Raw genomic sequence first — 25,780 nt, 5'->3', positions numbered from 1 at the left:
ATACACACACACAGATCCACACATTTGCTGACAAGCCACTTACAAATGTACACCCAAATAACTGACAATGCACTAAGTGCTAAGATTCTCTCCCACTTACTAATCAACACCTACACACACACACAGTTGTAGCACCTCTGTTGCTATACTCACCTCACCCCCTGGTACAACTACAAACACTCAATCAGGCACACACTCACACACACACATTTGTTTTTAGACTACAAGTGCAATACACTTTTTACATGCACTTTATAATATACAACAGATTTCTGCCGTTATCTGATTCTTCAAGTAGTCATACAAACTAGAGACTGAGATTTTTGCCCATTCTTCTTTGCTAACCAGCTCGAAATCAGCCAGGTGGACGGAGAGCGTGTGTGAACAGCAATTTCATGTCTTCCCACAGAAGTTCAAGGATTTTGACTGGGCCATTCTAACACATAATGAATGTGTCTTTGGTCTAAACCAGGGGTGTCCAAACTACGGCCCGCGGGCCATTTGCGGCCCGTTTCCTTTTTTGAAGCGGCCCGCAAGGTATTTTAGAAATAGAATGAAAATTGGCCCGCTGTTAAGCAGGTTTTTATAATGGGAGATCCAAAGTTTGAACGCTAGGTGTCAGAAACGGGCCAAAGAGTCTAAAAGCGGAGAGAGTGCGCATTTCTAGCGCAAAAAAACGAGCCAAAGAGCCTAAAAGCGGAGAGTGTGCGCATTTCTTGCACAGAAAAACGGGCCAAAGAGTCTAAAAGCGGAGAGGGTGCGCATTTCTAGCGCAAAAAAACGAGCCAAAGAGCCTAAAAGCGGAGAGTGTGCGCATTTCTTGCACAGAAAAACGGGCCAAAGAGTCTAAAAGCGGAGAGAGTGCGCATTTCTAGCGCAAAAAAACGAGCCAAAGAGCCTAAAAGCGGAGAGTGTGCGCATTTCTTGCACAGAAAAACGGGCCAAAGAGTCTAAAAGCGGAGAGAGTGCGCATTTCTAGAGCTGAAAAACAGGCCAAAGAGTCTAAAAGCGGAGAGGGTGTGCATTTCTAGCGCAGAAAAACAGGTCAAAGAGTCTAAAAGCAGAGAGAGTGCGCATTTCTAGAGCTGAAAAACGGGCCAAAGAGTCTAAAAGCGGAGAGAGTGCGCATTTCTAGCGCAGAAAAAAAAAGTTGCCATAATTAAGGAGTTTAATATTAAGAGGCATCATGAAATTAAACATCAATTTGAAAAATCTTAGTTTACACAACACTGTCAAAGATAGATAAAGATAGTAAGTCAAGTAAAATGGTGTGTAAATGAAAGTAATCAGGAAAATGTATTATTTAAAGGGGTATATTTCATTATTTGTTTTATTACAGAGTCTGTGGCCCGTGACTTCAAATATATTTCTCCTTCTGTCCCCCAACAAAAAAAGTTTGGACACCCCTGTCCAATCTCTTGTCATCTCAAGACTTGACTACTGCAACTCTCTACTGGCTGGTCTTCCACTGCGAGCCACCAAACCACTACAATTAATTCAGAATCAGCGGCAGCACGACTCGTCTTTAACCTTCCGAAGTTCAGTCATGTGACTCCTTTGCTTCGTTCCCTCCACCATCTTCCTGTTGCCGCCTGCACCAGATTCAAAACTCTGACGCTGGCCTACAAAGCCAAAACTGCACCAGCTCCTTCATACTTGATGGCAATGACGGTCAAAGCCAGATCTGTACTAACCAAGAGCTCTTAGAGCTTCCAGTACAGCTTGGCTCGAACCACCATCCCTCAGAATAACCAACAGAAAACAAACATCCAGACTCTTCTCTGTGCTGGAGGACCAAGGTGGGGGAACAAACTTTCACTGGGAGTCAGAACAGCTCTGAGAGTCACTCGCCGTCTTCAAACGCTGCGTGAAGACTCATCTTTTCAAAGAGTTTCTAAACTAAAAAATAAATAAATAAATAAATAAATAAAAACACTCCTAGGGTTCTAAACAAGATCAAGCTATGTGTATCTCTTGATCCTAGTCTACAAACTAGCTTTGGATATTTGAAGTAACATCGAAGCACTGTTGTAAGTTGCTCTAGATAAGGAAGTCTGCTAAATACCTTAAATGTAAATGTAAATGTAAATGTCATCGTCTTGCCGGAAGGTGAATCTCCTTCCCAGTCTCAAGTCTTTTGCAGTTTGGACTGTGTGTCTCTCCACTCTTCCTCCAGACTCTGGTCTCTTCATTTCCAAGCGAAATATAAAATTTACTGATGATCAGTGATGGTTTGGAGAGACATGTCATCTGCTGGTGTTGATCCACTGTGTTTTATTATCAAGTCTAAAGTCAGTGCAGTTTTGTTTTCCCACAAAATCTTACAGCACTTCATGCTTCCCTCTGCTACTGACAACTTTTATGGAGATCTGTATTTCATTTTCCAGCAGGACTTGGCACACTGCCCACTCTGAGACACTGATTTTTAGGCTTTCATTGTAATCATCACTAACAAAAGTAATAAACGGACTAGTTTATAGCTTAAAGTTAAATACGAGGTATGGGTATTTCAGGACCACTCTTATAAATTAGAGGCTGATGAGATGTGTTCTGTTTTGGAGCCAGGATTGACATGAATTTGTATGATCTGTACACACACGCAGTGCTGAGAGTGTGTTTAAGTGTGTAAGAGTGTGTAAGAGAGTGTGTGAGTGAGCTGCAGGATGTTTTCAGTGCAGGACAGATCACTTACGTCCTCTGCAGATGCAGACAGTAATCCACCATGATGGGAACCATGTCCTATAAACAGAGAGAGAGAGAGAGAGAGAGAGAGAGAGAGAGAAAAAGAGAGAGAGAGAGGGAAAGAGAAAGAGAGAGAGAGAGAGAGAGAGAGAGAGAGAGAGAGAGAGAGAGAAAAAGAGAGAGAGAGAGGGAAAGAGAAAGAGAGAGAGAGCTTAGGGCAGGGAGGATCTGACATTGCTGGGTCATTGCTGCTTCTGGTTTAATGGCAGATGAATAGACCTTAGGCTTTAGGACAGGCACAAACTGAATTCCAGTACACACACCACACACACCACACACACCACACACACCACACACACCACACACACCACACACACCACACACACCACACAATCCTCATAACAGGATAATGTCACGCAAACATGAAACTCACTTCTTTAATAAAAGCCTAAATCTAAGCGTAATAATAAAAGACAGAGAGTCTCGTAGAGTCTTTATCAGTATGAGCTTATATAAGAACAGCTTTAGAGATATATTTTTTGTGTGCTGAAAAATGGCTGAAAAAGTTTGACTCAGGTCAACTTAAGATGATAAACTATCTGATTACAGAGAATTATCTTAGTTAACTCAATTGCTGCTCAAAATGAATTTAAAGCCTCTCAATTTGAGTTAACTCAACTCAGTCCAGGCAAAAGTTCTCCCGACTCATATTTGTTTCACTTCTGTGTCTCTGTGTTTTATCAATACTACATAATTAGCTGAGTTTCAAAAATATTAATACAAAAATTGATAAATTGATTTCAAAGCTTCTGAATTTCAGAAAATGTCATTTGAGTTAGCTCAACTTAGTCGAGTTTAGACTTCTCCTAACCCACATTTTTTTTTAACCAAAATGCACATTAAGATAAGATCTCACATCTCACAACTTGAAACCTAAGCTGCATTTCAAAGTCTCCGAATTTCAAAAAACATCATTTGAGTTAGCTCAACTTAGTCCAGTTTAGACTCCTCCTAATCCAAAGCCTCTGACTTTCAAAAAATGTCATTTGAGTTAGCTCAAGTTTCTCCTAACCCACATTTTTAACATCTTTATTACATCTCTTTTTTCACTTTCACATCTCAACTTAACTTGAAACCTAAGCTGCATTTCAAAGCCTTTGAATTTAAAAAAACGTCATTAGAGTTATCTCAACTTAGTCCAGTTTAGACTTCTCCTAACCCACATTTTTAATTCTACACCTCAGTTTGACCAAAGATATATACATTGAGTTGGGAAAATCATTAGTAAATGAGCTAAATCTGAAATTAGTGTCATTTGAGTTGTTCAATTCAAGTTTGTCTAGTCAAAATTTAGTGTCAACTCAATACATATTAAGGTGAGCTGCTGCTAAAATTATTTTAAAGTATTTAAATACTTCTGTGTCTTAGTTTGGTCAACAGTACATATTATTTAGCTCAATTAAATACTAATTGCAGCTAAACTGGATTTCAAAGCCTCTGACTTTCAAAACATGTAATTTGAGTTAGCTCAACTTAGACCAGTTTCTCCTAACCCACATTTTTTACATCTACACCAGGGGTGTCCAAACTTTTTTTGTTGGGGGCCAGAAGGAGAAATATATTTGAAGTCACGGGCCACAGACTCTGTAATAAAACAAATAATGAAATATACCACTTTAAATAATACTTTATCCTGATTACTTTCATTTACACACCATTTTACTTGACTTACTATCTTTATCTTTGACAGTGTTGTGTAAACTAAGACTTTTCAAATTGATGTTTAATTTCATGGTGTCTCTTAATATTAAACTCCTTAATTACGGCAACTTTTAGACTCTTTGGCCCGTTTTTCTGCGCTAGAAATGCACACTCTCTCCGCTTTTAGACTCTTTGGCCTGTTTTTCTGCGCTAGAAATGCGCACTCTCTCTGCTTTTAGACTCTTTGGCCTGTTTTTCTGCGCTAGAAATGCGCACCCTCTCCGCTTTTAGACTCTTTTACCCCGTTTTTCTGCGCTAGAAATGCGCACTCTCTCCGCTTTTAGACTCTTTGGCCCGTTTTTCTGCACTAGAAATGCACACTCTCTCCGCTTTTAGACTCTTTGGCCTGTTTTTCTGCGCTAGAAATGCGCACTCTCTCCGCTTTTAAACTCTTTTGCCCCATTTTTTTGAGCTAGAAATGCGCACCCTCTCCACTTTTAGACTCTTTGGCCCGTTTCTGACAACTAGTGTTCAAACTTTGAATCTCACATTATAAAAACCTGCTTAACAGCGGGCCAACTTTCATTCTAGTTCTAAAATACCTCGCGGGCCGCTCCAAAAAAGGAAACGGGCCGCAAATGGCCCGCGGGCCGTAGTTTGGACACCCCTGATCTAAACCATTAATAAATAATTTTTTTGACTTTCTCAACTTAACTTGAAACCTAAACTGTATTAACTCAAAAAAAAAGGTCAACTTAAGCTAGGTGTAATTATGTGCACCTTAATTACATGATCAAGGTAAACAGAGCTCAAATCAGTGCAGCCAGCCTTAAACTGTCTGCAGTGAGAATCTACCTGGAAGTGCTGCTCAAGGACTTGGATCTTTCCCTGCTCGGGACATTTCTTGAGGGAACGATCCACATACTGGAACAAAATCTCCACCATCTGCCAGGAGACAAAACGGACTATTACACACAGTGCTCCACAGCAGAGCTACACTCTGCAAGAGGTTAAAATACCTTTTTACTGTATAAAATCAAGCCATGTATGTGTTACATTACCTTATCCGCCACCACCCCCTTCCTCTTTACAGGATCCCCAAACAAACCTGCAAATGACAAAGACAAAGATCAAAAAGTATGAGGTACATCAGAGCTCCTGAACATTCTAAACTAAAACAAATACACAATAATGAATGCTAAATGATAATCATTAAACTACAGCTCTGGAAAAAAATAAGAGAGCACTTAAAAATGACGAGTTTCTTTGATTTTAACAAATTGAAAACCTCTGGAATATAATCAAGAGGAAGATGGATGATCACAAGCCATCAAACCAAACTGAACTGCTTGAATTTTTGCACCAGGAGTGAGTAGCATAAAGTTATCTAAAAGCAGTGTGTAAGACTGGTGGAGGAGAACATGCTAAGAGGAATGAAAACTGTGATTAAAAACCAGGGTTATTCCAACAAATATTGATTTCTGAACTCTTAAAACTTTATGAATATGAACTTGTTTTCTTTGCATTATTTAAGATCTTTTTTGTTATTTCAGCCATTTCTCATTTTCTGCAAATACATTCTCTAAATGACAATATTTTTATTTGGAATTTGGGAGAAATGTTGTCTGTAGTTTGTAGAATAAAAAAAATGTAATTTTACTCAAACATAAACCTATAAAAAGCTAAATCAGAGAAACTGATTCAGAATCTGAGGTGGTCTCCTAATTGTGGGAAATTGTGAGTAACTGTGAGTGGTGGATCGCTATGTCAGTCAACTGTGGAACTTCAAAAGTGGCAATGGCTATCAAGGCTACTGCGCAACTCTCTGGCTGACGGCAGAACTGCGATTTTAGGACGAGCAGATGTGGACAGACTTTAATGTGGCAGCAGGTGGAAAAATAGATGTGACTTTTGAAGAAATACAACTATTGACATTATGGCAGTAAAAAAAATACACAAATAAATATATTTTAAGACGGACAAATTCCATTTTGGGACGATTCTGGGATGGTTGTGAAAAAAGTTAGTCTGGAGCCCTGCATCTGGTAAAAAAAAACTATTGATTGGTGACAAATCTGGCAACCAGGGTTCCAGTGCACATTTCTCGTTCACAGCAAAAAAAAAGCAAAAATAATTGGCACAATGGACGCTCTAGATCAGGGGTCGGCAATATAATGCACAATAATGTAAAAAATAATAATAAGATGCTTTTCTGGCAAACTTTTGTTTACATTCCTCCCTGGTTTCTCTGTCGCACTCGGTGTGACTTTAGTTTCCGCTTGTTCTTGGGTTTCCTGTTTTTTCCCCGGCCGTGTCCCAATTCACTAGCCAGGGCAGCGGTAGTGTATTGGACCGTGACCCTGGCGACACGGGTTCAATCCCGCGTGAGGGGCATTGTGTTTATTTATTTATTTTTCTTGGGTTTACCTGCTTTTAATTAACGGTTCTGCATTTGGGTTCAACAACCCTCTGGGCTGGAGAGCTACTAGTCTGTAGCACTCCATCCTATTACACTTCATTTTCCAAAACAGTTTTTTTTGTGGCCACCACATAATGGCTTAGAAAAAAATATGGCCAAACTTAATTACCGACCACCTGATCTAGATAGTGGGCAATTAGCCGAAACTACCATCATGTTTCTCTTGCCCTCTTTTTGCAAGACCCAGTGTCTAATCAATCAGACTACACCTGGTATCATTTACTGTCTGGGACATACCTGCATGTAAAGTCTGGCAGCAATCATCTGTGTATTATACTTTATATAAAAAAAACCTCTAATCCTGTAATGATAACAACAAAGATAACATGATTTACCCAGGACAGCTTTGGCCGTGCCCTCGTGGAACGACCAGGCTAAAGACAGAGCCTCCGTAAACTTCTCCTGCTTCAGTAAATTATCCACACGCTGCAGAGAAACCAGGAAAACAGCTGCATTTACACAGATAAAGTGCAGCAATGACAAACAGTGGACTAGAATGTAGTAGAGCTGCAACAACCTAATCATTATTATCCACATAAATACAGTTGCTGCCCCTAATGTGGAATAGTAAGCCAAACAAAGCCACTAGAGCCTGCTAGAGCTGTTAAACAAGATTCTCAGAGTCTTATTATTAGTAAATTTATATCTCACTCACATTTAGCACACAATATATCATTTGATTATTTTGGAACTCATATTTAGCTTTATTCCTTTTTATTTATCAATAATTGATTATTTCAAAAACAGAATCAAAATAGTCAAAATAGTCTTTAGTTTTAGCCCTAGAGTGTAACTGTTACTCATTTTGCCCAAAGACTCTTATTAGTGCAGAATTGTGTGCTTCTTCAGCAAGGGAATTCCCCTCACCTCTTAATTTACACCATATATTTTGTTAACAAATCATACAGTACAGCTCCACTAAGGGTAGAGTATAATAACTCTGTAATAGGTTATAAATGTGCTACATACCTCTCGCCAGTTTCTCAGGGTCATAACGTGGACGGACTGTGTGACAGAAAACAAAGAGGGAAAGTTAAACAAGAATGAACTAAACTTCTAGTTCACTAAAATTACTGTCAAAACTTCACTTTTTGAAATTTTTAATGGCAAATTTTATTTGTTTTAATGTTTTACTACAGCATCACTGCAGTGGTTCATGATGAATGGACCAATAGAAATGCTGCAAAGTTACTACTGAAAGTTAACCTTAGCAGAATCTAGATATTCATGGTTAGAACAGCAAAACTGAGGTAAAAATGTGATTAGAATAGCTCTACTAGTAGTAAATTCATGATTAGAATAGCAAAATTGAGGTAAACGCATGAATAGAATAGCAGAGAATAGAAGAGCTAAATTTATGAATAAAATAGCACTACAGGGGTAAATGTACAATTAAATTTCAATACTGAGGTAAATGTATGATTGCAATGCCACTACTGAAGTAAAACAATAAAATAATAGTAAAATAATTAGAATAGCACTGCTGAGGTATATATGCAATTAGAATAGCACTGCTAAAATACATTTATGATTAGAATATAATAAGGGAAAATCATGATTAGAGTAGCAATGCTGAGGTAAATATGTTATTAGAATTGCAATATAAAGTAAATTCATGATTAAAATAGCAATATTGAGGTAAAAATGTGATTAGAATAGCTCTACAAAGGCAAAAAAGTTAACCTTAACAGAATCTAGATATTCATGGTTAGAACAGCAAAACTGAGGTAAAAATGTGATTAGAATAGCTCTACTAGTAGTAAATTCATGATTAGAACAGCAATATTGAGGTAAATGTGTGATTAGAATAGCACACCTGCACTAAATTCATGAACGGAATAGCACTGCACTGGTAAATGTACATAAACAATGTCAATATTGAAGTAAATTTATGATTAGAACAGCACTACTCAGGTAAATGTATGATTAGAATAGGAAAACTGAGGTAAATGTGTGATTAGAATAGCTTGACTAAGGTAAATTCATGATTATAATAGCAATCTTGAGATAAATATGTGATTAGAATAGCATATCTGAGCTAAATTTATGAACAGCATAGCACTATATGGCTAAATGTATGTTTACAATGACAATACTGAGGTACAAATCATGATATTAAATAGCACTGCTGCTGTAAATATATGATATAGAATAGCAATAGACAATTTAACCAATAAAATACTTTTAAAAATGTATTTATTAGTGGGACTCCTAAAGGGTTAAGTGGATTTTCCTTCTCCTTTTCCTTCTCTTCCTTCTCTCTCTGACATTTAAAATGATATACGCTTTTTGCCTGACAGAAGCGATAAACAACTTTTTTTAAATGATATGATTAATCACTTTATAATGGTCCATCAAAAAGTCTGTTTTTTATTATACAGTGCATGCTGATCACAGTGACCTACTAATACATTCCCTGCTTACCCACTGACACTTTAATGGGAAATTTCGCTCGCTCTCTCTCTCCTGTTCTGTCTCTATCTCCCTCGCCCTCGCTCCCAGACTCCCCCGAGTGACCAGCGGTTCACGGAGGGCAACGAGGCAAGCAGCCCTCACTGAATATTCACCATATTCCCATTCTGCGCACTGTCGCATTAGCATAATTGCAGCTGCATGTGCCAAAGCTCTGCTAGACGTGCCGCTAGATCCAGCCAAACAACCCATAGCTGCCCCCAGAACCCCCTCATTTAGCCACTATTTTCCCTCATTCCTCACACACACACAGTCCGCAAAGCCTGTGTATAAAACATTGTTCTGGAGAGAATAAGTGAAAGAAAATAAGCACTTTGAGTTTGTTATGACAGAGCTGCTGGTCTCGCAGCCCAGCATATATAAAAAACTAAATGTCAGAGGTGTCAAACAGACAAAGTGAGGGGTTTTTCTCGCTTCCTTGCTTTTTCCTGCATTTTCATGGATGTATAAACGCAGGTACCTTAGTTCCAAGGTAGACGATCTGACCTCCATAGCTGCACACAGACTGGTAGCATGCCTTCTCCCCAACCAAAGCCTGCAGAACAGAACAGAACAGGTTTAGCGACTGAAATTATTTGGCCAAAACGGGAAAAAAAGCACATTCTTGAGTATATCCATGATTAGAATGGCAGTGCTGAGGTAAATTTATAAATAGAATAGCACCACATGGCTACTACTGTGGTACAAATCATCATTAGAACAGCAATGCTGAGGTAAATTTGTGATTAGAATAATACTACTGAGGTAAACCCATGATTAGAATAGCTCTGCTGAGGTAAATATGTTATTGCCATGTCACTACTGAGGTAAAATCATCATTAGAACAGTTAAACCATTAATGTTAAAATGTGAATCTGCAAATAGATTTATCTGTGAATAGTAGATTCACTGAGTAGTAGAACTACTGAGGCCAATGGTTGATTAGAATAGCACTGCTAAGTTAAACCTAGGAGTACAATAGCACTTCTGAAGTAAATTCATTATTTGATTAACACAAATGAGGTAAATCTATAAGTAGAATAGAACTACTGAGGTACATCTATGAGTAGAATAGCACTACTCAGGTAAATTTATGATTTGGTTAACACAAATGAGGTAAATCTATGAGTATAATATCACTACTGAGGTAAATTTATAAATAGAATAACACTACTGAGGTAAATCTATAAGTAAAATAACAATACTGAGGTAAATATGTGAGTAGAATAGCACTACAGAGGTAATTGTCTGCTGGGATATTAAACAGTGGTTTGGTTTTGGTTTCAGACAAAACTTTATTTATTTATTTATTTATTTATTCATTGCATCCCTAAAATTTCACAGACTCATTCATTAATATTAGGTGTTTGTATCTCCAGGGTCTTCCTACAGTAATCTTTAAAGCTGTGCACTGGCCCATTTTAGTGACAGGAAATTCATTTAAAAGAAATACTCCAGAGATTTCCAGTCTAATCTACATCATCATGAATCATCTACAGCAAAAAAGAGAAAAAAGCTCACTAAAAACTCACTACTAAATATTCCACAGCCAAATGTCAGTGATTTTATTATAACACAGTGGAAGAGAGTTAGGGAAAGACAGCAAATCTCTACAGATCTCCAGATCTTTGATTTTACCAAATTGAAATCCTCTGGAATATAATCAAGAGGAAGATGGATGATCACAAGCCATCAAACCAAACTGAACTGCTTGAATTTTTGCACCAGGAGTAAAGCAGCATAAAGCTATCCAAAAGTAGTGTGTAAGACTGGTGGAGGAGAACATGATGCCAAGATGCATCAAAACTGTGATATATTGATAATAAATATTGATTTCTGAACTCCTAAAACTTTATGAATATGAACTTGTTTTCTTTGCATTATTTGAGGTCTAAAAGCTCTGCATCTTTTTTGTTATTTCAGCCATTTCTCATTTTCTGCTCTAAATAAATGCTCTAAATGACAATATTTTTATTTGGAATTTGGGAGGAATGTTGTCTGTAGTTTATAGAATAAAACAACAATGTTTATTTTACTCAAACATAAACCTATAAATAGCAAAATCAGAGAAACTGATTCAGAAACTGAAGTGATCTCTTATTTTTTTTCCCCCAGAGCTGTAGTGTTTTATACTCTGTTTATGGCTCATACTAATTTCAATTACAAGCTCTGAAAGTTCTGTTCAGTCGCTGCACAGGGAGATGAATCCTGCAGCAGATTTCTCTTATCTTCCTCTCCATCATCTCGTCCAATTAAAGCTATAAATTAAGCTCCTGCTCCACTACTCTAATTACACAAACAACAATAACAAGAATTTATTACCTTCAAAGAAAGTGTTGGCAGGTTTTATGAGGTTAATCACTCAAACGGAGAGAGACAATAACTCATAAACAGGAGAAATGCTTTGAAAAATGCAGGGAATATCAGAAAGAAAAGTCCTTAATAATCCTTTAATTCAACTCCACATATTTAACGCTGTATTTTTTTGTGATTATCTGTTTTATGTGATTTGTGTGTTTTTGTGTTGATGAGCCACAAAAAAAAAAGATTAAACCTGCTTTGATTAAAACTAATAATAATTGTTACATCAGAACTTCATGACCCTCAGATGACCTTTAGCCCCGGGAGTTTCTCACCAGTGCCTGGCTGACGTTGCCCCCTGTAGCGAGGGATTTGAAGTGGCTGCTGTTGTAGACCAGCTGGGCCTCTGACAGGTCCAGCATCTCCAGCTCCTCCTGACTGGCTCGATCCAGAACGTGCAGCTTCTCCGCGCTGTCCATCAGAACCAGCGTGCGCGGATTCAGCCACTGAAATTTAACATCACAATATTTACTTAAACATCCACTAAACCAGGGGTATTAAATTAGAATTCAGTACAGTCCAGATAGAGGCCGTCGTCATTTTTAACTAGCTTAGTAGTTTTGTCAGCTACAAATACTATTATGTTTATTGCAACAATATTTCTTGTTTTAAATAGTCCTGTCTAGGTGCCATATATCATATCGTAGGCAATAATATCGCCAACATTTTTTAATATTGTGAACGATATTATACCCTGAAATATGGTGCCATAACACCCACCCCTAATTATCACATCAGGGTTCTACTTTTTAGCTGTTTTTAGCAAAAGAAAAAATCACACATTTCTAATTTCCTATAAAATATCTACTAGAGACAGATTATCATTTATTTTACTTCAATCCTGGATATATGGAGATTTTTGGAGTTCTGTTACAAATCTGTAAAAATTCTTGTATTTCTTTAATATCTTTATTTTTTTTGTCGTATCGCCAAAAGTATCGTTATCGCGATAATACCATGAAATATCGTGATATTATTTTAGGGCTAATCGCCCACCCCTAGTCCTGTCACAATAAACTTTATTTATATAGCATCTTTCATACAAACATTAATAAAAAAGGAAAATGGAAAAGAAAAAAACAGTAAAATTAAAAATAAAAGGAACATTTAGATAAAAGGACAAAAACAAAAATACAATAAAAATTATACAATTATACAAATTACAAAATTAAACGTGAATTAATTATTAAAACAAAGTTTACAGAAATATGTCTTAAGCTGATTTTTGAAACTATTTACTGATGATGCTTGTCTGATCTCAACTGGTAAACTGTTCTATTTCTTCGGAGCATAAAAACAAAAAGCTGCTTCCCCACTTCTGTTCTTATTACATTATTTACATTATTGACTTATTATACAATAAAGGGAAACACCCTAATTAATTCAACATATTGAGTCTATTAATGTGCATTAATATGCTAGATTTATTCTATTTGATTTTATTCATATTACATTTAGGCCTGTCTGTCATGATAATTACATAAATGACAAATCGCACAATATATGGAGAAATACTTGCTGAACTTGGCCAGAAAAATAGTGTTTTAATTTTATTTAATATTAATACAGTTAGTATGTTTTAGAGAACTAGTATTTCAATTACTTTTTCTGGTGCGCACCATCTGAATTTTTCTTTTCTTGCTTTATTCTCTGACTGCAGCTTCTCACTATCTGCTTCGCATGTTTGTGGCTCCACCCTTCCGCGTTTTGGACAGATCTGATTGGCTGAGGAGAGCGTTTGGTGATCTTACAGCAAATGTGATTGGTCTGTGAGTTTACTGCGCCGCATTAAAGCACGTACTGTAAACCGTAAAGACAAGAAAAGTTTAAATGAACACTGTCAGAATTAAATCCTTCGCAGTAGTTTATTGTTTTTTAAAGGTTAGGAAAGGTTTATATACATTTTAAGCAGAACTGGTATGTTTTTATTACTAATTAACACATTTTAGCTATTAATTAAAAACGTATTGTTTAGGGTTTAGTGCAGGGGTCACTAATAGGTGGACCCAGACGTTTTCCAATCCGGACCCGGACCGCGGTCTGCCTATTAGTGACCCCTGCACTAAACCCTAAACAATACGTTTTTAATTATTAGCTAAAATGTGTTCATTTAAAGTAATAAAAACATACCAGTCCTGCTTAAAATTTTTAGAAACCTTTCCTAACCTTTAAAAATCGCTTTTATTGTGGTAATTTCTGACATTTCTGCTATAGGTGAGGATGATGTTTCTCTGTCCTTTGGTATGCAGACACAAACAATATGCAAATCAATGAATCAGCAATCCCGCCCCCTGCTGACATCCAACCATATTGGTCTTATCGCTATTAGAGGCATACTGCTGATTGGCGGAGCTGCAGCTGATTGGCTGAGATGCCCCTAAACCCATACATCTCCCAGTGCTCCTACCAGACTACCCATCCTATTTTTTGTATGCTAAGGGTGGAGACAGAAAACATCAGTTTAGTGCCCCTTTAATACTACAGTATCACAGTATACCGCATACTGGACATTTAAAGCAGCAGTACATAATATTTTTTCTTTTAAATTGAAAACAGTAATATTCGAAATATTCGAAGTGCGAAAAGGAGACAATATTATAATATCAGTATAAATTTATACTAAACACAGTGGTCTGGTAGGTTTGTGTTTAGATGTAATTGCTCTCTTAACATTTCCACAGCATTTATAAATAAAAAACAAACCAACAAAACAATAAAAACTCAAAAACACAGTAATTCACATAGCAATTTATTTAAAATAACCTGCATTAAAAGTACTCTAAATATACTGATCATCATTGACGATAAAATAAAGAGTGGAGAACTCACAGTCAGACTGATGAGGTCACAGCTGAGTTGAAGCTGTCGCTGTTTGATGACATGGACGGTTCCAGATTCATCCTTCTTGACCTTAGAGTGTACACAAAAACACACGTTTCAAGTGTAATCATTAGCATAATTTCAAAATTTCCTCTAAATGCTCTAAGTTGCCAGCATTACCCTAATTTAAGAAATACTTAAACTACTAACAATTACATTTAAATGTATAAGTTACATTTTAAATTGAACCAGACGCTATGACTAAGGAGGACTACTGAGGCAAATCAATGATTTTATAATAGCATTGCTGAGGTAACTATATGATTAGGATAGCAATACTACGGGGAATTTGTTATTAGATTATAAATGTTGAGGTAAACCTATGATTAGGATAGAACTACGGAGGTAAATTGTTAATCAGAACAGGACTACTGAGGAAAATCAATGAATAGAATAACACTGCTGAGGTTAATCGATATATAGAATAGCAATACTATGGGAAATGTGTAATTGCTGGTACTGCTGAGGTAAATCTGTGATGAGGATAGAACTACTGAGGTAAATCTATGATTAGGATAGAACCACTGAGGTAAATTGGTAAATAGAATAGGACTTCTCAGAAAACAGCATTGCTGCGGTACATCTATGATTAGGATAGAACCACTGAGGTAAATTGGTAATTAGAATAGGTCTACTGAGGCAAATAAATGATTAGAATAACACTGTTGAGGATAATCTATGGTTAGGATAGCAATACTATGGGAACTTTGCTATTAGAATTGCACTACTGAGGTAAATCTATGAATAACATAGCACTACTGTAGCTATAACTCACTCGCTGTAAAAGACAAGAACGATTACCAGTAGGAAGTGGACAGTGTCTCCTCTGCAGAAGGCTAGAATGGGGTTCACTGCTTTCTGTACAGCCACAAACTGCCACGCCAACTGAGGCACACTGGCAGGGTCAGCCTGCAAAAAATAAAAAAAATAAAAATAATCATACATTTAATGCAGAGAACTACTGGTCAGCACAAATTCTTTATCTAAAAGAGGCCTTATCCATAGCCTTATCTAACCAACGCTGATATACACATTTATAACTTACGGAGGCCAGTATAACTTTATACACTAAAAACGAATAAAAACTGATACATAACTAAAATTATGGGTTTTAAAGGAGCTTAACCACTGTTGTAGTAGTGCCGCCAGCATTACGATATCGTTTTGCATCCCTACCTGCTGCAAGTAGACCAGGATTTAAAATTAAGGTTTTAAAACCTGTATTGCCCAACATATTTTCTTTACTGTTACAGTTGAAAGTGACAGTCATCGAGGACCAAGCACATTTATTAGACATTCTCTCACATTGGTTTTACAGAAGAGTGCAAAGAAATCTATGTATATGTTCTACACCAATTTCAAAGTAATTTTAAATCTATGCTGTTCTCCAGGTGGCTAACAAATACTATTTACACAAGCTTAAACTCATTTTAACCCACTGAACAACCCTGCTGAGGTACTTTTATAATATGATTAAACATGCTTTTTAGCCCACTGTTATGATATTAAAAAAATAAATTTAAATACAAAAAAATAATACTCATTTTATGATATAGACAGTGTGAGGTAAGGCAGCCATGTTGCACATTTCAAAATAAAGGGTGTCAGTCAGTCAGGAAGTAATAAATATCCTTCAAATGGTGTTCGTGGTGGTTACTAAGGTATTGCTAGGTAATGTACTGGCATATATCAGATTATAATGTGTTTGCACGTTGCAAATACATCGCGCAGCTATGTGCGCTAGGTTGCTAAGGTATCTGGGGTGGTTGTTATGGTATCTGGGCTGGTTGCTATGGTGTTGAAAGGTGATTGCTAAATAATGTATTTGCATAAATCACATTATAATGTATTTGGACGCTAGGTTGCTCTGGACATGCGGGGTTCCCAAACTTTTGAGCAGCAGCTGGTTTGTCCAGCAGCTCCTCCACACAGTTCTGGTCTTCATATCTCAAAAACTGAGACTCGCACATTTCTCCCCATTAATTCCAATGGGAAAAAATCAGACATTAAAGAAGTTTGTACGTAATTTTTACGTCCGATCAAAAAGCAGTATATAAGCCCACAATTCCCGATCATGATGCACGTTTTACAATTGGAATGGAATTGATATCTCGAAAATAATCCTGTTGGATGTGGTTGGTTCTTCTTGGTGGTATGCTGACATTACCCTGGATACCGTGGCTCTTGATACATCACAAAGACTTGCTGTCTTGGTCACAGATGCTCCAGCAAGACGTGCACCAACATTTAGTCCTCTTTTGAACTCTGGTATGTCATCCATAATGTTGTGTGCATTGCAATATTTAGAGCAGAACTGCGCGCTTACCCTGCTAATTGAACCTTCACACTCTTACTGTTCTTACTGGTGCAATGTGCAATTAATGAAGATTGGCCACCAGGCTGCTCCAATTTAGCCATGATGAAACCTCCCACACTAAAATGAGAGTTGTTTTAGTTTCATTGTCTGACCCCTGTATGTGTATATATACGATAAAGATTAATGCATAGTAATTGATATTCATTAAAATATCAGAAACTGATCCCCTCATGGGAAAAAAAAATCAGAGCAAAAACGACGAAAAATGACTGGAGGAAGAATGTAGTCTTCATAAGCTGTACGTTTCTCCTCTTTTTTCTGGGCGAACATGAAAACGTTAAGAAATGTATGCAAATGCAAAGCTCCTCCAAGGGCAATGAAGGACAATCCACATGAGGAACATGAGGAGAACGTGACTCCTCTGTTCCGCTTTTCTTTTGTTTTGTTTTTCTTTCTCGCTCCGACATGAAAGAACAACGAGTCTCGGTCAGAGGACACGACGTCTGACCGGATCTCACTTTGCTTTATGGTTCCAGAGTCTCAGCGACTCAGAGAAACACAGGAGAACAGGCTTTCTGTAGCTGCCAGTCTAATGGAAGGTTGTGCAGAGAAAGGGCTATTGAGGAAAATAATTACAACCCTCTATGGAGCTCTCTGTATAGAACTATATAAGAGAGAGAGAGGGAGAGACAGAGAGAGAGAGAGAGAGAGAGAGAGAGAGAGAGAGAGAGAGAGAGAGAGGCAGCACGCTTTGTGCTCTTGGACAGCTTATATCTGGAGAAATGAGTTGAATGGAATGTGCCGTTTTCTTAAAATGGTAAAGTCACAGGAGGCCAAAAAGCAGAGAGGGCCGACGTGGTGAAAGTGGACGATGGAAAATGGGAGAAAATAGAGTGATAAAGGAGAGAGAGATGATGTGGGCTTAAAAACTATTTTTTGAACTGATGAACGTTTTTGTAAAAACTTCAATCACTACAAGCACAACTTATTGTCCATTAAAAATGAATGGGATGCTTATGCACACCATTTCAGATATACTCAGATACACTCTCATTGCATCCCATGAATTTTCACACACACCCAAGCCATACTGAGGTAAATTGGCAATTAGAATAGAACTACTGAAGATACTCTATGACAAAGGAAGACTACTGAGGCAAATCAATGATTAAAAAAAACACTGCTTTGTTTAATGTATGATAGCAATTTAATCTAGATAGCAATACTATGGGACATTTGTAATCAGAATTGCACTACTGAGGTTGAAAAAAACATTTAAGACCAGTTGGACAGTTTAAATGAGTGCTATGTCTACACAGATATTTCTCCTGAGAACTGTTTATTTGGTTGAGTAAAGTGCTTCCATTTATTTACAGTAAGCTTAGATTTCCAGATTTCCACTAAAGCTAGAGCATTAGCATTAGCGGCTAACCACTAACAGTAATGCTAATGCTGCTCCAGCAGTGCTAGCCAGGGTTAGCAGCAGGCTACAGGCTGATAATACTCACATCTGAACAGCCAAAGAGCTAGTGCTTAATGTGTTTAGCGGCTAATGCTAATACTGCTGGAGAATTAAACTGAAACTCCTGTATAACGCTGTACTTCAGTGGAGAAGCTTTATTGTTCCTTAATACCTGACTAATAAAAGTTCATATTAAAAGATTCATACATTCATACAAGACGCACCGGATTAAAAGGAGCACTACAGATTTTTGCAAAAATTAAAGGATTTTAAGTGCGCCTTACAGTGCAAAAAAAAACAATGTACTTGTATTCCATTTAGGCAGGTAACTAAGCTCTAGTCAACGGTCAAGGGGGCCTTTTAAAGCAGATACATACAGTTTATATATAGTACATAAACACTCAGAGAAGGCTGGTGTTTATAAAGTACCTTGCCATATGGAAAGGTCATCCAGACCTTTAAAGAAGGCTTCAGTCCGATCACTAGAATCTGAGAGAAAGAAAGAAAGAAAGAGAGAGAGAGAGAGAGAGAGAGAGAGAGAGAGTGAGAGACAGAGAGAGAGAGAGAGAAACAAATTGCTTTATTAGTGCACATTAACAGTGAGTCACTAAAATGAATAAGGTTTTAGTCCACGTTTGCAAGTGAAGACTGAAAGTACCTTCCTGTTCCTCTCAGTCTGACGATCTCTCACCAGGAGGTACACTACCTACTACTAAATTAACCTCTAAGTACCTTTACAAAGGGTAGTGGGTGAAGACCCAGTGTGTAATCAGACCACACCTGAAATCATTTGCATATCTGCCTGAAACACACACAACTGCATGCTAGGATCTGCAGCAATAGAGTGTCTACAGTACCAATCAAAATTTTGGCCACACATCTTCTCGTTCAATGGTTTTATGCTTTATACCTGTATTTAATTCATTTTCTATATTGCAGATTAATTTTAAAGACATTAATATTAAAAACAATTAAGGGAAACATTTTAAATGGAATTATTAAATAAGTGTCAGTCCTCCACATTAATCCCCTGATCTAAACCTGATTAACTGAGATGATGATTTGAGGTGATTTAATTGGGATGAGCTGGAAAAAGGAAAAGGAAAAAGGAAGGAAAAGCAGCAACTATTGTTCAGCACCTCAAGGAACTCCTTCCTTTAAGACACTGAGAAAACCTTTCCAGGCGACTCTCCCTCATGAAGACACTGAGATTAATACATGTGTATATATATATATTGATTTATAACTGTTTTAAGCCAACAATGTGCTGACAAAAAGAACAATTACGCAATTTGGTCCTAATCGATGTAGAGGATCTGGTTGGCTAACGCTTGTAGCCTTAGGAAAACAATGGTGTGTATAAGAGGAAAACCTAACAGGTGCATTGTTAGTGTGTATATGTATATGTATGTGTGTGTGTGTGTGTGTGTGTGTGTGTGTGTGTTTATCAGACCTTGGTGAGTGAAGCCATGGCCAGCAGGCAGTACTGAGTGATGGGATGGTCTTTAAGCTCAGGGCCTGAATGCAGCGGCTCCACACAGCAAACCTCACCCTTACTGCCACTGAACAAACAGCGAGACTCGCACGTCCTCATCCCCATCACTCTCCTACACACAGACACACACACATAGAGAAAGAGAGAGGAAAATATCAATAAACCTTTAGAAAAGCTTCAGTTTGTACAGTTTATTTTGCCATTTAAGCTCTTTATGTCCAGTCAATAACCTAAAATGGTACAAAAACCAGTTAGACGTGAACTGCCAGAGCTTTTAATAGAAATAATTACAAAAAAAAAAACAGAACAAAAGTTGTATTTTGTAAGAAAGGCCATTGGTCAACAGCTCACAGCTGGTCTGTAGCAATGGAAATGAGCTTATGAGCTTGAAATGATAATTTCCAAAGCCTTTGTCTGTAGTAAAGCAGTGCTGGAAGCGATGGTGTTACTGCTGTTACACTCTCTACTGCACTATTTACACACTTACACACCTACAGCAGTAAGGTGTGTAATACCACTTTCATCATCATAATAACTAGAAAAAGACTGATAAAACACAGAGAACTCTGTAACTATTAAAAGTACTATTAGTTTCCTTAGAGAAATTACAGATGAAGTCAGAAAGCAATGATCTCTGTTTCCTATTCCTATTTCCTTCTACGTCTGGCTGACCCACATGGCAACAGCTTTAGCCTTTAGCTCAGCTCAACATGACTAGCAAAATCTCAGTTTCAGCAGTGAGGAGAAGAATTAGAGGTCAGACAGATGAAGTGATAAGCAGTAATAAGGTCATTGCTAAAATAAAGAGAAAATAAAAAAGCAGATAATAATATTTTACAATAATTGTGTTATTGTCTCCAGTGTTTATTTGTTCATTCGCACAGTGTGGACAGACTGCAGTAGATGAGGAAAATTATATTTTTCTATAATTATCTACAAAACTATAATCAATTATTTTTTTTTGTTTTAAAAAGAATATAATTGCTTTGTTGCGCTATTAAAAATGAAATTATGTCAGAGGCATTTAATCGTATTAAAATTACAATAATATTGTAGCCAGACTTCAGTTTCTGAAACAGTTTCTCGGATTTTATTATTCATAGGTTTATGTTGGAGTAAAATGAACATTGTTGTTTTATTCTATAAACTACAGACAACATTTCTCCCAAATTCCAAATAAAAATATTTCAGTCATTTAGAGCATTTATTTGCAGAAAATGAGAAATGGCTGAAATAACAAACAAAAAAAAAGATGCAGAGCTTTCAGACCTCAAATAATGCAAATAAAAAAAAACAAGTTCATATTCATAAAGTTTTAAGAGTTCAGAAATCAATATTTGGTGGAATAACCCTGTTTTGTTTATCACATTTTTCATGCATCTTGGCATCATGTTCTTCTCCACCAGGCTTGCACACTGCTTTTGGATAACTTGCTACTCACTATGCTACTCACTCCTGGTGCAAAAATTCAAGCAGTTCAGTTTGGTTTGATGGTTTGTGATCATCCATCTTCCTCTTGATTATATTCCAGAGGTTTTTAATTTGGTAAAATCAAAGAAACTCATCATTTTTAAGTGGTCTCTCTTATTTTTTTCCAGAGCTGTATGATAGTATGTTGTGTCAAAATGAACAGAATTTGAAGAGAGAGAGAGAGAGAGTCAGACAGACAAAAAGGCAAAAAACACATAAAGAACATAGAAAAAAAAGATAGAGAGAGGATAATAAATGAGAGGTCAGAACAAAATGATGTGAAAGGCCTTCAGCAGACTGCAGACAAACCCATTACTCTCTTCTGTGTGACAGCAGTGGACAGTAAATGGGCAAAAACGACTAACAGCAGCTACATCACTCAGCAAACACACACACACACGCACACACAGGTCTCTGTTATGGTGGAGATTCAAGAGAAGCATTGAAAGCACAACATCAGTCACTGCTTCAAATCTAAAGGGAGATAAAACATCCACTGATCTGAATGCAGGGCTTCCACTGGTGATAAATCCAATTACAATTCATTATAAATGCATGCAATACCACATGCACTAATATCTGTGATCAATTGATTTTACCAAATTGAAAACCTCTGGAATATAATCAAGAGGAAGATGGATGATCACAAGCCATCAAACCAAACTGAACTGCTTGAATTTCTGCACCAGGAGTGAGTAGCATAAAGTTATCCAAAAGCAGTGTGTAAGACTGGTGGAGGAGAAAACATAATGCCAAGATGCATGAAAACTGTGATTAAAAAACAGGGTTATTCCACCAAATATTGATTTCTGAACTCTTAAAACTTTATGAATATAAACTTGTTTTCTTTGCATTATTTGAGGTCTGAAAGCTCTGCATCTTTTTTTTTTGTTATTTCAGCCATTTCTCATTTTATGCAAATAAAATCTAAATTACAATATTTGTATTTTTATTTTTTATTTTTATTTTTGTCTGTAGTTTATAGAGTAAAACAACAATGTTCATTTTACTCAAAACTGAATAGAAAGAAATCGACAGATTTCAGTGGTGTAAATCTGCCACCATGGGAGTTAAAGGCTAGCGCAGGTCTTAATGAATGAAAGTGAACATTATTAGCAGGGTTTTTCACTTTGCTTTATTGTTAAGGCTGGATGTTCTTTTTGCATCTTTTTCTTATCGATTACAGGCAAGCACTTGCAACCAATTGCAAAAAAAATGATCTTATCAAACCAAGTCGGTCAGTGTAACATTTATTAACATTTATTTCATTTTTTGACTGTTTGAGGCTAAATGCAAAAATAGAAAATTGGATGTAAAAACTCATTATTTGTTTTTTATGTAGTTTAGTGTACATGAAATAAGTTTTCATCCATTTTTTCAATTTTAGTTTTTTCATTTCTGCCCTTCACAAACAGAATTTCAGGAAATTTTGCAAGGATTATACCATCAGATTTGTGCTACAAGATACAAAAATGGACAGATCTGAAAATCGAGAGAAGATTCACCTTTTCATATTTCTTGAAATTTCTTGAAAAACTATGTAATTAAAAAATTGGATGAAAACCAATTCATTTTTTCCCCATATATCCTAATTTTCCGATACTGAATAAAAAAAAATGATTAAGTTTTATACCCAATTTTCTATTTTTGAAAACTAGAAAATTAAACTGCTAATCGTTACACTGACCCAAGTTTCACTGAAAACACACTTTCCCATTTTTTTTGTCACGACAAACAAACAAATTAACTTCAGAGGTGTTACAGTGGCGCTTGATGGTTTGTGAACCGTTCAGAATTTTCTATATTTCTGTATAAATATGACATAAAACAACAGATTTTCACATTCCTAAAGTCCTAAAATTAGATAAAGAAAACCCAGTTTAACAAAATAGACAAAAATATTATAGTGAAATAAATAATAATATTATACAGATGCAGCAAAACAGATCCAAACTATGTTTCACTGATGGGACAAGGTTCTTATGCTTTCCTTTCTCTCCAAATATAACACTATTCATTTAAGCTCTTCTTCTTTTAGTTCTATTTTGGTCTTATGCGTCCACAGAATTTCCTCTTTCTATATGCAGATGAGCAACAAAGTTCACTATTCTCCTGATCATGAACTCATGAACATTAACATTGTGGCCAATGTGAGAGAGGCCTTCAGTTGCTTAGAAGTTACCCTGGGGTCCGACTATTTCATGTATTTTATTTATACAACTTTTTAAGACTCTTTTATGGCTTGAATGCAAATCAAATCCTCGCTGCAATGTTTCAAAATCTAGTAGAAAGCCTTCTATTCTGAACAGTCTCTATGCTGAGACAGTTTCTCCAAAAAAAAAAGAGGGAAAAATCTTTTTAATACCCTTAATTTCAGAATAGATAATGATTAAGCATCAAGGTGTCTCATGACGTCTCTCCACATAGTTCATATCAGGTTTATTTTATGCGAACGCTTCATACAGTAGAATCCGTGTCTCTGATTCAGTCTCACAGATCTGAAAGTAAATGGAGGAGAAGTAATCGCTGCTTTCAGATCACATCCAGAGCTGCACCACCTATCCAACTAGAAAACACACAGCAGGACTCCAGCCACTCTGATTAAAAACCCAAAACTGTCTTTTCTTCAGCCTCTGAATGATGAAAAGATCAAAACCCCGCTCACAGTGTCTGCTTATCAGCTTTCATGTTGGAATGAGTTTCTGCACATATTGATCCCCGCCCACAAACACACCCACAACAAACCAGCATATCAAAAACACTGTGCGAATGCCACCTTAAATAACACCACCTTAAATAGCATGCTGTGGTTATGGTAAAAAAAATATATATAAAAAAAAACCTGGTGTAAAGTGAAATCAGATGAGGTATGAGGTGAGAGAGCGAGCCACATGACTTGATAAACGAATGAATGACAGGGTATCTCACGATATGATATTATCAAAATACGTTGCCCACGACAACGATATCACATTACAATACTGTGATTCTGTGATACTCTATATCAGGGTTGCACAATATTGGAAAAAATTGACATTGCAAACGTTCTTTTTTTTCGAAGATATATATATCACGATATTAAACAATGCAGAACCCATGATTTAAATGGCTTTTTTAAAAAGGTAAATAAGAGCATTTTTCTGGGATTAAAAGCGTGAATTCAGCTGTAACTGAAAATATCTGCGCTGCAAATCTGTGCTGGTCTGAGGAGCACAGCTTTCCACATGTGCCCACGTTTACAAGCACGTGCCCAACCATGTGGATGGAGGCCATGTGGTTACCTTGTGTTTATTCCTGCTTCATTGAATTTGATGCTCGAATCTCGAGGGTTCACTTCACGAATGTAAGTGATCTGTCTCTGTGTGTAATGTGAACGAATCTGTCCCTGAGCGCCTCACATCCTCACATTAATACCTGTATAAACATTGTCTCCTTCTTCACCAACAACAAAAAAACTCATATTAGAGAGACAACTGGTAGCTTTATAAAGGGAAATGGATGAGTTAGCAGCTCATATGTGGAGCATCTTTTGCTGGAGTGGAGAGTAAACAGCTGCTCTGAAGTTCATGCTCAGGTCGAGGAGGTGAAAAAAGCACAGGCGGTTTGCTTTTGCTGTTTTTGCAGCTATAGCTGCACAGCTGCACCAAAAGATGTGTTGTGGGTATGAGAGAGAGGCGTGTAGCACTAATGCTAATGCGTAAAAGCAAGAGACTGTAAAAAAAGATGGACACCGTGTCGTTGTTCCCATTCATTCAATGAAAATGAAGCCAAAATCTTCTGCCATGTTGGCGATCCTGAAACCCGAGTCTGCGCAGTAGAGACCAGAGGAGGGAGAAAGACTGTGGAGAGACAGCCTACTCATTTAAATAACCCCGCCCCTGAGTGCTGCCTCGAGGTCACAGGCTGCAGAGAGGGGCGGAGCGGAGCTGACGGTCTGTTATTGGTCCCGCCCATAACCAGCCCTTTTACAATAACCACACCTTTTTTGAATAGAGCTGAATAACGTTTTAAAAAACGAATTCTGTGGAGATATAAAAATTTGACAATATAAGCAGAGGTTACACTAGCTGCTGCATTTAAATAAAGGAGGTAGAATTACAGTATATTAGAAAAAAACGTGATTGAAAGTTGTCTGTTTTGCCATTGAAACCTATGGGGATGGGTGGAGTTACACAGCTTTCTGAAACCGAACAGCAGGGGGCGCCCGACCTGTGGTGGCTTCACTTTTGAGAGACGATGCTCTGTTCAGCTATACACAGTCTATGGTAAAAGCAAAAAGACGCATGAATTCATTTTTGACCATTCACATTCATGCCGCATGTCCATGGATCTGATACATATCCGATTTAGGACAACATATGAAAGTGAGTCAAATCTGATTTGAAAGAAATCGGATTTGGCACGTTCACACAGCCATGAAAAAAATCAGATCTGATCCACATTGCACAAAAAATCACATTTGATTCATTTCAGCCTGGTAAT

General features: G+C 37.1%; 2 protein-coding genes across 5 annotated transcripts in view; both read right to left on the bottom strand.

Moving 5' to 3' along the window:
- Window positions 1-25,780, bottom strand: part of pcca (propionyl-CoA carboxylase subunit alpha) — a 238,898-nt gene that overhangs the window by 31,445 nt on the left and 181,673 nt on the right. The window contains exon 24 of one of the 2 annotated variants that reach the window (XM_049470135.1): window positions 2,124-2,170. The exons of the other annotated variant lie outside the window; for it this stretch is intronic. The gene's annotated coding sequence lies outside the window, so the exon portion shown is untranslated. Of the gene's footprint in view, window positions 1-2,123; window positions 2,171-25,780 lie in introns of those variants that run through there. 2 annotated transcript variants of the gene reach the window in all.
- Window positions 1-25,780, bottom strand: part of vps8 (VPS8 subunit of CORVET complex) — a 158,313-nt gene that overhangs the window by 120,099 nt on the left and 12,434 nt on the right. For all 3 annotated transcript variants that reach the window (XR_007428212.1, XM_049470132.1, XM_049470133.1), the window contains exons 10-20: window positions 19,787-19,940; window positions 18,763-18,822; window positions 15,356-15,463; window positions 14,504-14,584; window positions 11,950-12,120; window positions 9,795-9,869; window positions 7,832-7,867; window positions 7,198-7,288; window positions 5,445-5,491; window positions 5,239-5,328; window positions 2,693-2,739 (exon numbers count right to left, since the gene is read on the bottom strand). Coding sequence is in view for 2 of the 3 variants with exons in the window: in XM_049470132.1 (XP_049326089.1) it covers window positions 2,693-2,739; window positions 5,239-5,328; window positions 5,445-5,491; window positions 7,198-7,288; window positions 7,832-7,867; window positions 9,795-9,869; window positions 11,950-12,120; window positions 14,504-14,584; window positions 15,356-15,463; window positions 18,763-18,822; window positions 19,787-19,940 (960 nt within the window). In the remaining variant the exon portion in view is untranslated. The remainder of the gene's footprint in view (window positions 1-2,692; window positions 2,740-5,238; window positions 5,329-5,444; window positions 5,492-7,197; window positions 7,289-7,831; window positions 7,868-9,794; window positions 9,870-11,949; window positions 12,121-14,503; window positions 14,585-15,355; window positions 15,464-18,762; window positions 18,823-19,786; window positions 19,941-25,780) is intronic.

Source organism: Astyanax mexicanus, chromosome 21 (genome assembly GCF_023375975.1).
Source record: "Astyanax mexicanus isolate ESR-SI-001 chromosome 21, AstMex3_surface, whole genome shotgun sequence".
In the NCBI taxonomy this organism is placed as follows: domain Eukaryota; kingdom Metazoa; phylum Chordata; class Actinopteri; order Characiformes; family Acestrorhamphidae; genus Astyanax; species Astyanax mexicanus.
The sequence above is the reverse complement of the archived record's forward strand: the minus strand, read 5'-3'. Positions and strand labels throughout refer to the sequence as shown.